This window comes from Stenella coeruleoalba (assembly GCF_951394435.1).
Source record: "Stenella coeruleoalba genome assembly, chromosome: 16".
Classification (NCBI taxonomy): Eukaryota; Metazoa; Chordata; class Mammalia; order Artiodactyla; family Delphinidae; genus Stenella; species Stenella coeruleoalba.
In genome coordinates this window covers 13,661,796-13,675,577 of record NC_137162.1, presented here as the reverse complement: position 1 = coordinate 13,675,577, position 13,782 = coordinate 13,661,796, and the positions used below count along the sequence as shown (strand labels likewise).

At 54.0% G+C, this 13,782-nt stretch overlaps 1 protein-coding gene across 1 annotated transcript; it reads left to right on the top strand.

Annotated features, from left to right (window-relative positions):
* Positions 1–544: 544 nt before the first annotated feature.
* KCNK18 (potassium two pore domain channel subfamily K member 18) lies at positions 545–11,630 on the top strand (the record flags this gene model as incomplete). The annotated part of the gene is given in 6 exon segments (XM_079900029.1): positions 545–764; positions 3,134–3,250; positions 10,690–10,839; positions 10,842–11,164; positions 11,166–11,235; positions 11,238–11,630. Coding segments are annotated over 6 exon segments (1,116 nt in total). The 3' UTR covers positions 11,474–11,630.
* Positions 11,631–13,782: the final 2,152 nt, after the last annotated feature.

The following is a 13,782-nucleotide window of genomic DNA, read 5'->3' as shown; positions in this document are numbered from 1 at the left end:
CTGCTTAAGTCATGTCTGCTAACACCTGATTGGCTGGAGCAAGTCACGTGGCTTAGTCCAATGCTAAGGAGGAAGTATTCTCTGCCCACCCTGAGGCCAAGGCAAGTCTGGGTATGCTAGAGGGGAATGAAGAATTGGGACCAATAATTAGATCCACACAGAATAAAGGCCATTTGTAAACTGTGGAGCTCTGGCCACACTAATTACTATTATTTCTACCTGTCCAAGAGTCAGGGTACCACAGGCCAAAGCACAAAGCAACCACCACGCATTCCTCCCAAAGCCCCTGAAGGTCAGCTCTCAGGCTGGCCAGGCTGCTGGGAGCGCACCTGCCTGGTGGATCAATAGTAATTTGAGACACTAGGGGGCGCACTATCTGAGAAACTCTCAGGAACTGAACGCGCAAGGAGTGCCGCCTGCTTCCCAAGTCCTTGGGGGAAGCGCTGGAGCCGGACCATTCTCGGGGCACACCCCCCTCCTCCCTGGCGGGACCTCTGGGCTCCTCCCTCTTCCAGCAGCTCCTGTCCTGCCCACTCCTGGGAGGATGGAGGCTGCGGGGCCGCCTCAAGATAGGAGGTGCTGCTGGGAGGCCCTGAGGAAAATCTTCCCTCGCCTCTGCTTCCACTGCTCCCTGGTGACATACGCGCTGGTGGGTGCCGCGCTCTTCTCAGCCATTGAGGGCAGCCAGGACCTGGGGGCAGATGACCCGGAGTTTGAGGAGTTCCTGGAGAAGCTCTATGACATCTTGAAATGCAACAGAACAGGTAGGTGGCGTACCTGGGCAGGGCGGGCCTTTTCTCTCTGGGTAGAGGCAGGCCCCAGAGAGGAGAGAACTGCCTTGTAGGAAGCTGAGTCTGGGAGCCCTCTGCTTGCATCCTGCCCACTCCTGGGCAACCTTAGGCAAGTGACTTCTCTCTGGGCCTCAGTTTTCCCCTCTGTAAAATGGGGGTGGGAATAATGGACGGCCTCTCAGGGTTGATGTAAAGAATGTAGGAAAAGTGCTGAGCACCCAGTGGGCTCTCCCTTCCCTTTGCCTCAGTTCCCAGCCCCACCCAGACCGGCAGGCTCTGAGGAGGATGGATTGCTGGAGATTTGATGAGGTGGGGTGGGGTGGATGGGTGACCAGATCTGGAGCTGTGGGTTCCTAGGCTGGTCCTCAGAACTGCCTGCCCCACCCCATGATTCAGTTTACAAGGACTGGAATTCAAGGAACAATCCAAATTGGGCTTGGACTGCCAAGATAGTAGCCTGCCCCCTGCTCTCCTACTTCTTGTTTCAAGTGGCCTTTTTTTGTGGTCGGACTCAGGGGAGGACGAAGGTGTTGTGAGAAGAACTTGGGTCCTGGTTTCAGTCCCAGTTGCTCTCCCAGCTTGCTGTGTGATCTGGGGCAGATTGCCCTCTCTGGGTCTCAGTCTGCCAGGGAGAAGAAGGCCCACAATCTCAGGCCTGCCAATCACAGGGACCCTGTGGGAAGCAGATGAGACAATGGACATGAAGCCTCTTGGAAGGCACAAGGCACTTTATATATGTCCTTATTGCTTTTCATTCGTATTTGTCACTTATTTCCATACTGTCTCCTAAAGGTTGGAAAGATGCATTCAACAAAGCAAGATAAAATAATAGAGAGTAAATAAAAGATAAAGGAAAAACAGACTAAAGTTCAAGGGAAGAACAGGGTCCTGTGGTATGACAGGTCCTCAGCCAGGCTGGCAATGACCCCTCCAACCTGTGGGAGGTCCTTCCAGCGGGGGCGGGCCAGAGGCTGATCACAGGTGGCAGAGTCTCCTCTCCGTGGAGGGTCCTACTCCTTCTCTCTGCATCTGTGCCAGACAGACACAAGCCTACTCAGATGACCCAGGAGATGCCATCAGACACTCTGAGCCATCACTGGGTCCAGACTGTCAACAAGTTCAGGGCTTTCCAAACCTGGCCACGTGTCAGAATCATCCAGGGAGCTGGTCTAAAATACACATTCCCAGGCTCTTCCCCAAACCCACTTAATCAGGATCTCCAGGACTGGGCTGGGAATCTTATTTTTAAAAAGTTTCCTGGGTGATTCTGATGCACAGAATGGTATAGGAAAACGGAGCTGGTCCATCCGCATTTTGTACTGATTTTCACTGGAGATGAAAATGCTCAGTAAGTGCTGGTTAGTGCAGACCCTGTGCCAAGTGTTTTTCATGCACTGTCTCACTTGATCCTCACACCTACCCTATGAGGGGGATATGAATTGTCCCCCTTTTACAGATCAGGAAACTGAGACACTGGGAGTTAAACAACTTGCCCAAGGTCGCCCACTAGAAAATGGAGCCAGGGATTCAACCCCAGACATTTAGATTCCAAAGCCATGTCATGCTGCCTCCCCGATGGGGAAACTGAGGCTCAGAAAGAAGCCTCTTGTCCACGGCTACAGGAACTAGTCAGGGTCAGAACTGGGTCTAGATTGCAGGTGTCTGGACTCCCAGGTTGGTGCCCATTCAAACGAGTGGTGACTTCCTGCTGTGCCAGGCTCTGTGACATCTTCTTACAACTGTCCCAGCTGGCAGGTGACTTCTGGGATCCCTAAAACCCACTGGCTGCCAGGCCAAAGGTACCAGTTGGACACCTCCCCAAGAAACTAGGGCCCCCAGGCCTGCTTCCGCCAAGTCTTCCCGGGTATCCTCAGCCAGCTGATCCCACTATGATCACCACACTCCATCAGGCTTAATGGCTTCCAGGAATGCATATGGTTTACAATCACGCAAGAGCCTGCATTTCATAAAAGCCTTTTTCTTTCAGTTCTCAAGACCCGGGGAAAGAGGCAGAGCAGAAGTTAGTAGGCCCCTTTGCAAGGCTCCGAAAGTTCAGAAAGGCCACAGGGCAATTCCATGGCTGAGCTCAGGCCGGACCCCTGTGGGCCTCTCTCTGGGGTGCTCAGCACACAGGGTTATGTGGCCTCCTAATCTCTGCAGGTGCTGGAGCAGTACCTAAACTGCAGAGACATTGAACAAAGGGTTCTGAGATCCTCCATTTAGTGTTGATGAGGGCCGCAAGGCAGGGGGCGTGGTCCCTGGGGAAGACGCCCCTTCCCCTGGGCGGGACCTGTTTTAAAGGGTGTAACCTTCTCTCTCACGCCGGTTGTCTCTTTCTGGAGTTGAGGAAGGTAGGAAGCGGGGTCTCGGGAAGCTGCTGCAGAAGGTGAAGCCCCAGTGGTTTAGCGGGTCTGCAGACCGGTCCTTCCTGAGCTCACTCTTTTTCTGCTGCACAGTGGGTAAGTCCAGGGACGAGGGCAGACCTGTGAGAGAAAGCTGGGGGTGGGGGCAGGGGAGAGGGGGAGGCGGACCCTTGGTGGGGATGAAGGGTTCGATTCATTTAGTGCAAGAAACAGCTGTGGAGTGCCTACCCTGTGCTCAGGGAGACGACAGTGAGCAGGGCTGCCACTGGCGCATTTGTGCAAATGAGAAGAGGATCCCCTTCCTTCAGGTGGGCGTGGCCCCATTCCCCGGGCAAAGGCCCCAGTGAGTGAGGTGTGGGCTGCGTTTCGGCTGCTTCTTGTCTCCCAGTGAGTGCTCTTGTACAAAACACAACCTGCAGGGTACCTGCCTGCCTGGGTTCCTGGACTCGGGGGCAACCAAACGTGGTCAGTGCGACGCGCTCAGGGTATGGTGGGAGCACAGCTTCCCCAGCCTTGGGGCTGGGGAGTGGGTTTCAGAGTCACCAGCATATTGATGGCGGCTGGCTCCAAGGGAATGGAGGAGGGCACGGCGTGCAGAGGGAGGACGGTGTGCCAGAGCAGGACCGGAAGCGCCAACGATGAGGCAGAGGAGGAAGGGGACCTGCAGCTCTAAGGAGAGCGCACAGTTGCCTGCAGGGGCCGTGCTAAGCTGCCTCCTTTAAAGCCCACAGTGAATCAGGTCAGGGAGCCCAAGCCCAGAGAGGTGACGTCAGGGGCCAAGGTCGCGCAGTGAGTGGAGCTGGTGCCCACGAGAGCTGTTGAGACTCCAAGTCCAGTGCTCTTTCCCCAGAGTAGGCTGCCAGCTTTGCAGGTCTGCGGGGTGCTGTGGAGACTCTGCTTATCCCCGCTCAGGGAGCCCCAGGGAGAGCCTCGCCCTGCCTGGAAGCAGGGGCTGCTCAGATTCCTGTGTCCCCATGGAGTGGATGACAGTGCCCAGAAGGGAAGGACTTGGAGAGAGGAAGGAGCTGGCCTCGCCCTGTTCCCTGCACTTGCTTTGTACGTGTCTCCAGCCTCCAAGCAAGGGAAAGACTCCTGTGTGACACATTGTCCCAGCGAAGTCCTTTCCAGAGCCCCAGGCAGAGGGGAGGGTGTGGAGGCAGAGCTGCTTCCCTACAGTGAACACTTGCACGTTTTAAGATGGGCTCTGTGGACCCTCAAAGCCACAGATCCTCCTCTCGGTGGCTACACAGAGGGTGGGCTCCTGTGTGACACCGCACATTGGAACTGGGCTGTGGAGATGGCCTTTGCTTCTTCCCTCCCTCCCTTCCTTCCTTCTCTCCTTCCTTCCTTCCTTCACAAATACCGAACGCCTATGATTGCAACAGCAGCGGCTGCGCTGGCTAACGCATGTGTATTTATTTATTTACTTGTTTACATCTTTATTGGAGTATAATTGCTTTACAATGGTGTGTTAGTTTCTGCTTTATAACAAAGTGAATCAGTTATACATATACATATGTTCCCATATCTCTTCCTTCTTGCATCTCCCTCCCTCCCACCCTCCCTATCCCACCCCTCCAGGCGGTCAGGTCGCAAAGCACCGAGCTGATCTCCCTGTGCTCTGCGGCTGCTTCCCACGTGTATTTAAGACTCATCAGGCTCCCTTTTAAGTTCTTCGTGATGATTAGCCCATTCACACCTCGCAACAACCCTGAGGTAGCTGTTGTTATTATTCCCACTCTCTGAGGCAAGGCAGGTCCACCATTTTTGCAAGGGGACACAGCTCATGTCTGTCTGGGTCCAGGCTGTCTGGGTCTTAACCTGAAACCCCACTGCCTCTCTCTGTAAGTGACTTTTTCTGTGCCTGGCATGGGGCTGAAATAGCTGGATGCCTCCGAGTCTAATGGAGGCGGGAACAATGAACAGCTAAGCGCACAGACGTGCTCAAGAGGAGAAGCTTGGGCTGTGGAAGTGGGTGAGACAGGATGGGGACGGTGGTCCTGACTTTCGGGGATGGGGAGAGGCTGGTCTGAGGAAGTGACATTTGAGTGGAAGGATCTGTGGAGATGAACCAGGCAAAGAAGGCTGAGAGGGCTTCCCTGGTGGCGCAGTGGTTGAGAGTCCGCCTGCCGATGCGGGGGACGCAGGTTCATGCCCCTGTCCGGGAGGATCCCACATGCCGCGGAGCAGCTGCGCCCGTGAGCCATGGCTGCTGAGCCTGCACGTCAGGAGCCTGTGCTCCACAGCGGGAGAGGCCGCAACAGTGAGAGGCCCGCGTACCGCAAAAAAAAAAAAAAGAAAAAAGGCTGAGAGAGCTTTCCAGCGAGGCAGCAGGCAAAGCTCCGGGGCTTAGAGGCCCCTCTGAGGTAGAGACCACTGAGGCTGGCGGGCTGTGAGAAGCGGGGCTGGTCTTGCACTCAGGCGCCGTGTCCCTGGGCCAGCATCGGAGGACCTTCTAGTAACTAAGGGCCCCAGCTTCCCTCTGCGGTGCAGCAGCAGGGTGGGCCAGGTGCAGGGGCCAAGCCAGGCCTGGCAGGAGCCACCCCTGCTGGTGATGAGGGGGTCACAGGAGTGGAGGTAGTGGAGCTGCCCTCGGCCACAGGTCAGGGGCTCCTGGGTCAGCGTCCCCACCAGGAGTGTGACTCATTGCGCAGCCCCTGCCCCTCTTGGGCCGTGAAAAGTACTGGGGCCCCATCTTCATTCAAGAGAGCATCAGTTCAGGAGAATACCGATCCCCGGGGGGCCTGAGCTCACAAAGGCCATGGCTGGGCACTCTTCCCGGGGTCCCCTCACACTCGGGGTAGAGGTGGAGCACAGTGGCCAGCTGCGGACTCTGGGGGCCAGCCACCTTGGGTCAGAGCTGTGTGACCTCCAGTGAGCAATTTAGCCCATCTGAGCCTTTTTCCCTAATCTATAACTCCTCCCAGACCTGCCTCTGAGGGTCAGCGTGAGGGTCAGCTGCGACTGACAGAAAACCCAACACGGTTGGCTTAAACTGCAAGGAAAATGTGTCACCTCCCAAGTAGGAAGTCCAGTGGGGGACAGCCCTCAGGCCGCTTGATGTGCAGCTCAGCTGTGACATCGAGTATCAGGTTCTCTCCATCCTGCTCAGCGGGTCACACGATGGTCACCAAGGTCCACTTCCCGTCCGGGCATAATTGCATCTCATAGAGAAAAGGCTGGCTGTCATAATCGGCAAGAAACTTCCGGGAAGCCTCCCACCCCCCAAGCCAGTCCCTGGCAAGGGGATTGGATTACCAGGATGACTTAGACGGATCGGATCTATCTCTAAATCAGGTGAGAGAGAAGCAGCGTTCCAGGGAAAGATGGGGGAATGGCTGCTGGGTGGACAACCTGTGCCTACTGCAACACACTTTCTTAAATGGGCACATATGCTTGTGTCCAAGGGCGCCCCCATGTGGTTTCTTTCAGAACCGGTCTCATTCACCTGAATGTTGATATCCAAGCAGAGACAGGTCAGGAGCAGAAAGAGTAACAGTAACTTAATAGCTGCACTACTGAGCGCTTACCAGCACCAGGCGTTGTGCCAATGTGCTTTATATGCATGATTTTTTTTTTTTTTTGGTACGCGGGCCTCTCACTGCTGTGGCCTCTCGCGCTGCGGAGCACAGGCTCCGGACGCGCAGGCTCAGCGGCCATGGCTCACGGGCCCAGCCGCTGCGCGGCATGTGGGATCTTCCCGGACTGGGGCACGAACCCGTGTCCCCTGCATCGGCAGGTGGACTCTCAACCATTGCGCCGCCAGGGAAGCCCCTATATGCATGATTTTGTTTAATTCTCATGACAGCCCCACGAGGTAAGTGCTGTGACTGTCCCGTTCAGCAGTGACCTTGGGCTCTGGGAGGGAAGTCGTTTTGAGCAGGGTAGAAGCAGGGCACAACTGGCCTTTTCAGGGACCCCAGACCTCCAGGGAATGCTTTGAGGAACAACATTTACAGGGGATCAGCAAGCGCAAGGAAGAGACTGGAAGCAAACGGGCTTGAGAGTATGGGGTTTTGTTAGGTTTTTTCTCAAGAACAAAAGGGGACTGATCTAAGGCAGCGTTTTTTAGCCTTGGCACTATTGGCATCTTGGACTAGAGGATTCTTTGTGGCGGGGACTGTCCCATGCATTCATTGTAGGATGTTTGGAAGTATCCCTGGCCTCTACCCACCAGAGGCACCCACCTTTTCCCCTGCTGTCTTCGCCAGTTGCAACAGCCAAAAATGTCTCCAGACATTGCCAAATGGTCCTTGGGGGGCAAAATTGCCCCCTGTTGAGAACCACTGATGTAATGCAATGGTTATTAAAGCGTGGTCCCTGGACCAGTGGTGTGAGCATCGCTAGGGAGAACTTGTTAGAGATACAAATTAATTTCCGGGCCCCATCCTAGATCTACTGAGTCAGAAACTAATGGATGTGGGACCAGTGATCTGTGTTTTAGCCAGTTCTCCAGGTGATGCACGTAGATGTTTGAGAAGCACTCTTCTGGGGCAAGTGTTCTCAGGCCAGGCTGCATATCAGAATTACCTGTATATCTTTTACACGCACCCATGCCTGGACCCCACACCAATCACGTCAGACTTACTGGGGACAGACCCAGGCATCAGTATTTTTCAGAGCCCTCCAGGTGATTCTAATGGTAGTCCAGGCTATGAACCACTGACCTAACGGAAATGCGTTAGCTTGGTTCATATCCCAAGAAAACGATGCTGCCACTCATGGTACAAGTCCACTAAGACATCAAGCCATCCAGTAATTACAACTGGAAGAGGACTGGGGAAGGTTCTTTGCTGCGCGTCATCAATAACGGTCCTGCTGGTAATACTGCTTCCTGTCCTGCATCTCTGGGTCACCTGAAATGCACCTGACCTTTTTGCTGAAAAAGGGACCCCTGAAAGGTATGAGGTTGGTCAATCCCCAGTCATTCCCAATTGGATCAGCCCCCTTGGATTAGGAAGTGTATGGGCTGTTAAATCCTCACAGGCTAAGTGGCGTGGACTGATGGAATTGGAATATCGGCATGCATTATAAGAAATAATATGATTTTCCATAATGCGTTTTAGCATTCAGTAATTGGGTAGGCAATACATTTCCTTCATAGGGGCCTGTGCTCTCTGAGACTTACTTCCTTGATGCGTTCTCTGCAAATGTGGCATGTCCTCTGGACTGTAAACATATTCCACCCAGAGGCAGCCACGATGACTTTGTTTGTAATCCACTAAACCCACCTTTGCCAAGGAGAGCATGCATGTGGAGGGAGGCCTTCAGGTGAGGGGTGCCCACAGGCTGTGGGCTGTGCGACTCCGGATGTGTCACCTGACTCCCCTGTTCCTTGTCTATTAAATGCAGTAACGATGGTGGTTGCCAGCATTAGGGGTTCTGCTATGTGGGAAATTCTGACTCTTAAAGGCAATTTTCTCCATAAATCCTGTAAGAAATGTGATATTCTTTCCTTTAAATAAAATAGATCTCACCCTGGGACTCCATCCTGGAGGCTGGGGGGCTTCCACTGGGGAGCCTCTCCTGACTTTCCTAGGGGTGCACGAGAGCTGGGGGCTTCCAGGCAACATCTGGAAAACAGGGTGGCTGCCTGCCCCCGGGCCCTGCTGCTGACACCCCTAAGGACTGCAAGGCCTGTGACAATCTCAGGAGCAGGGATATTTGCTGACACCGGGGCCTAGGCTCCTGAGACTCCACGGCCAGGCCTCTCTGAGCTCCTGCCCCACCACGAGGGGCTCCAGGCCCCCTCCTCTCTTCCCCGCTCCGGAGAATCTCTCCTCACTCTCCACAATCACCCTGGCTAGAGCGAGCTACTCCCTGGTGTGCCCGAGGCTGCCGTGGTTTTAGCATTTAAGGGTTTACCAGAACATGAGACTTTCAGTCCTGGGCACATTGGGCCGCTGGTCATCCTCTCCAGGGCCCCCCTCTGTCCCCAACCCCCTCCCTCTTCCTGAGACCCCTTCCCACCCCAATCTCCTCAGTGCTTCTGGGCTTTCACCGAAGCCTGGACCAAGATGCTGTCCTGAGGTCATTTCTGCAACCTCCTCTCCCTGAGGGGAGGGCTGAGCTGCTGGAGACCTGCAGGGAACGGGGAAGGGAAAGAGAGGCAACAGAAAACCTGGGCACCCCCTTAGAAAGTCTGGCCCTGCGGAACAGCCTCAGGTTTCTGATGGGGGGTTTAGCCAGTGCAGGCTCACTCCTGAGCTCTTGGGTCCTGCTGGACAGGTGGGGAGCTGAGTTCAAGGCTTTTCTTCCTGCTCGACTAGGAGCCCCCAGAGGGTGTGACCTCTGCCTGTTCCTCATTGTATCCCAATCCCACCCACGAAAGCCTGGCATAGAGTAGGTGCTCAATAAATGCCCATCCAGGATGGATGCCTGTGTTCTAATCTGTTGGTCTGCTCTTACACATCTTGTTACTGATCTCCACTTGTAATTGCATACTCACGAGGGTGGTTATTTGATTCATATCTGCTTTGCTCACCACTGCGTCCCAGTGCATGCAGTAAGCACTCACGTGCACAAACAATATGAACGCACAGAGAGTTCACCACCCCTGCCGTCAAATGGTACCTCATGGGCACAGTCAGGGTGGCGTGGAGTGCCCTGGGAGGGGTGCACAGTGATGGGACCTGGTGAGGGCCACAGCCCTCTTCCAGAACCCTGATGAAGATGGGCAGCCTTGCCCCGTGCGTATGCCTGGAGGGCGGAGGCTGAGGCCAGAGTTTGCACAGGAAGCTGCAGCCCTGGAGGAGGTTGGGGCTTAGCCAGCCCGGGAATTGCCTTCCAATTAATTTACATAATTGGGCTGGGGTTTTCTGTATTAGTCATCCTTTATGACACCAAAAATTAAACATAGGCATTAAATACAGAGCTTCTCCCTCTTTGTTGAAGGCAGTGAGCTTGCCCACCCCAGAAGATCCAGCGACTTGTGCTGTGGGGTTCCACATTCCTCTGATCCTGCCCTCTCTAGACATGGGGGGGCGGGGCTGGGGTGATGGGAGCAGGGGGCTCCTGAAGAGCACGGAGGCTTCAACCTCTAATATTTCCTGTTTCTATGAATTTGACTGTTCTAGGTAAACTCATGTATGTGGAATCATAGAATACTTGTCCTTCTGTGTTTGGCTTATTTCACTTAGGATAATGTCTTCAGGGTTCATCCGTGCTGTGGCATGTGTCAGAATTTCATTTGTTTTTGTTTTTTTGCGGTATGCGGGCCTCTCACTGTTGTGGTCTCTCCCGTTGCGGAGCACAGGCTCCGGACACGCAGGCTCAGTGGCCATGGCTCACGGGCCCAGCTGCTCCACGGCACGTGGGATCTTCCCGGACCGGGGCACAGACCCGTGTTCCCTGCGTCGGCAGGCGGACTCTCAACCACTGTGCCACCAGGGAAGCCCCAAGATGAATATTTTTAAACATGTTGTGTAAAATGTCATATGCCAGGGAGAGGAAGTGGCAGAAGGTCTCTTTAAGGTTTTTTGAGCAGGGGAGGGGGGAGAGCAGCCGACAATCCCGGGCTCTGTCCTCCTTTTCAGGTTATGGCAACGCCTACCCTGTCACCAGGCTTGGCAAGCACCTGTGCGTGCTCTGTGCTCTCTTTGGCGTCCCCCTGATGTTCCTGGTCCTCTCAGACACGGGTGACATCCTGGCAACCATCTTATCCATGTCCTACCACCAATTCCAAAAACTCCTTTCCTCCCCTCTCCCCTTCCCAAGTGGCGCTCCGGACCCTCCTGCGAAAGAAGACCTGACATCAGTCCCGTAGACGAAGCCATCCCGAGGATTGCCATCAATGACCCAGAGCTCCCGGGCCCCAAACCTGCCCCCTCAATCCCAAGCAGCAACATGGAGCTGTTCGAGAGACTTCTAGAGAAAGGGAACACACGGCAGGTGCCCCCTCAGGCCATGGAGGGGAGCTCTTCGTGTCCTGAGCTGGTGTTCGGGAGACTCTCGTACTCCATCATCAACAACCTGGATGAGGCGGGGTGGCAGGAGAAGAGGCTGGGCATCCCCCCTCCCCATCATCACCCTCGTGGTCGTCGCCTACGTTTCCTGTGCAGCTGCCATCCTCCCCATCTGGAGAAGCAGCTGAACTTCGAAAATGCCTTCTGTTTCTGCTTTGTCACGCTGACCACCGTTGGGTTTGGGGACATTGCTTTCGAACAGCCTCACTTCTTGTTCTTCTCCATTTATATCATCGTTGGGATGGAGATTGTGTGCATGGCTTTCAAGTTGGTGCAAAACAGGCTGATTCACATCTACAGAAATGTCGTGCTGTTCTTTGCACATGGAAAGTGTTACAATCCTGTTAAAAAGTGAAGGCTCTATCGACTCTCGTGTGATGATGCCGGCCCAGCTGGCTGTCTTGCCTTTTGGGGCAGTGTAGTTAGAGCTGGTGGCACGGCAGCCTGTCACCTGAGCCCTCAGAGTCACACCCTGCATGACAGCTGAATGCAGTCTCGAGGCCCTGCAGAGATGTGGCCAATGCCCTTCCTCTCAGGACATTAGACAGAAACTGTCACCATCCTCCAAAGTTCAATTAATTGCCCTGTCTTCATTTTTCAAAAGCCCCACCTAATGTAGATGAAACCACCTTACAGATGTCACTGGATTTCTTGCAACATGAGAAAAAATTTACCTTTTGTTTTTGCAATTTGTACTTTCAGCTGAATTAAAATCTTCCTGAGCTGCTCCCCATTTACCCTTGAGGAAACAGAGCTAGACTGAGCCATCTCTTTTCTTGGATGAGTGCACGCATGGGATCAGCCCCATCCCAGCCCTTGTAACATACACTGCTGGCACTGAGAGGAATCGTCACCTGTGTTCACAGGGGCCTGGGATAGTTCCTGACTGCCAGATTCGGTGTAGACCAGTGTTCTCACCAAGCAGCACATGATCGCACCTCCTGACTGAGTTGGCATGTGAAAGTATTGATGCTTATGTGAGTGGATGGGTACGTGTAAGGGTTGGCACTCATTGGTGGCTGTACTCGTGACCTGTTCATGAATGAGTTGGCTGGTGTATGGGGCATCTGCGTGGCAGATGCTGTAAGTACCCCACCCATGTGGCCTGTTACTCCAGTTCCCTTTGCCTGAGGACTTTCTCCGGCCACTAAAGCATAGGCATGCGCAGGGCAGGCTAGAAGTGCCAAGGAATGAACGCTCCTGGGAGCAGCCCTGAACCAGTGACTGATGGGAGTGGGTGGATGTATGGCCCCAGCTTCTTGTGCCACGTTCAACACCGTCTCCCTCAGGGGAATCGAGCCTCACTTGCCCAACAGTCCACCCTGTATAGCTTCCTTCATTTCTCTGTCTCCTATCTCCCCTCCTCTTGAGATCACCCCCAGATTACCCACTTGCACACAAAGCTTTGTCTCAGAGTCACCGCTGGGGACCCCAGCCTGGGAGAGGATGTACCAAATTGGTGTATGAACTGGTTGGCCCACGCACGTAGTACTACAGGAGTCCCACTGTTTCCCTAGTCAGTTATTAGAAATGTCTTATTTGAGAGAATCAAAGTTTCTTGAATGCTTCTTTGAGAGAATCTTGGAAAAATCAGCTTGTGCCCTGTGATTGGCCAAATCAGTCAGCTCCTGGGTAAATGGTGAATTTTGCTCCAGGGTATAGAACGAAAATCGCAAAAACTTGAAAAGAAAGGAAGTCAGCAGTCAGAGGGGGCTGACTGATCCTTTCTGGATCTTTCCTCCTCTTCCCCAAACCTATTAGGTTTTTTTGCCCCTTCAGCTCTTTAAGACCTACCTCAGGAAATGGAATTGACACGGTGTGAACAAGAACCACTGGAAGACATGGGGTTTCAGGCAGCAGCCACTGGGACTAGGGCTTCTGTGGAGTTTCTTGACAACCCTGAAGTCACAGTCGCCCAGTTTCTGTGCAGCAAAGCCCCTCAAACCCAAAGGTAATCAAGACTGGCCACTCAAGTGAGAGCGCAGGATCAGATTCAAAGTTCAGTTTGGTAAACGTTCATTGAGTGCTTGCTGTTTTCCAGGCTCAAAGAGGATTGCAAAAATAGGTATATCCTCAGAAACATGGAGGTAATAGCAGGTGGTGTTCAATCTCTCAGCCCCTCCCTTCCTAAGGCAGTAGGGAGTCCTGTTCAAATGCAAACATGGAATTTGTCAGGGACACGTATTGTGTAAATTGAAGGCCACTGTCATTTGCTACTGGTTATTCTTCTGTGGTTCTGAGGAAATGGCCCAGCATGTCTTCCTGCTCTTCATTTCTTGCATCTCTGCCCTGCACACCCCACATTCCATCTACCTCAGGCTTTTTATTCCCATGCCCCTGGGCGGGAATGTAAACTCATTCCTCCAAGGCTTTGCGTGGTGGTTCTCAGCTTTGCCTGTACACTGACACCTGGGGGCTTCAAAGAATTCATGTGTCTCCCCATCTGTCTCCCCCTGAGATTCAGAAGTCATTGGTCGGGGGTGCCACCTGAGCCATTTTAAAGGTCCCCGAATGGGCTTCCCTGGTGGCGCAGTGGTTAAGAGTCCGCCTGCCGATGCAGGGGACACGGGTTCGTGCCCCGGTCCAGGAAGATCCCACATGCCGCGGAGCGGCTGGGCCCGTGAGCCATGGCCGCTGAGCCTGCGCGTCCGGAGCCTGTGCTCC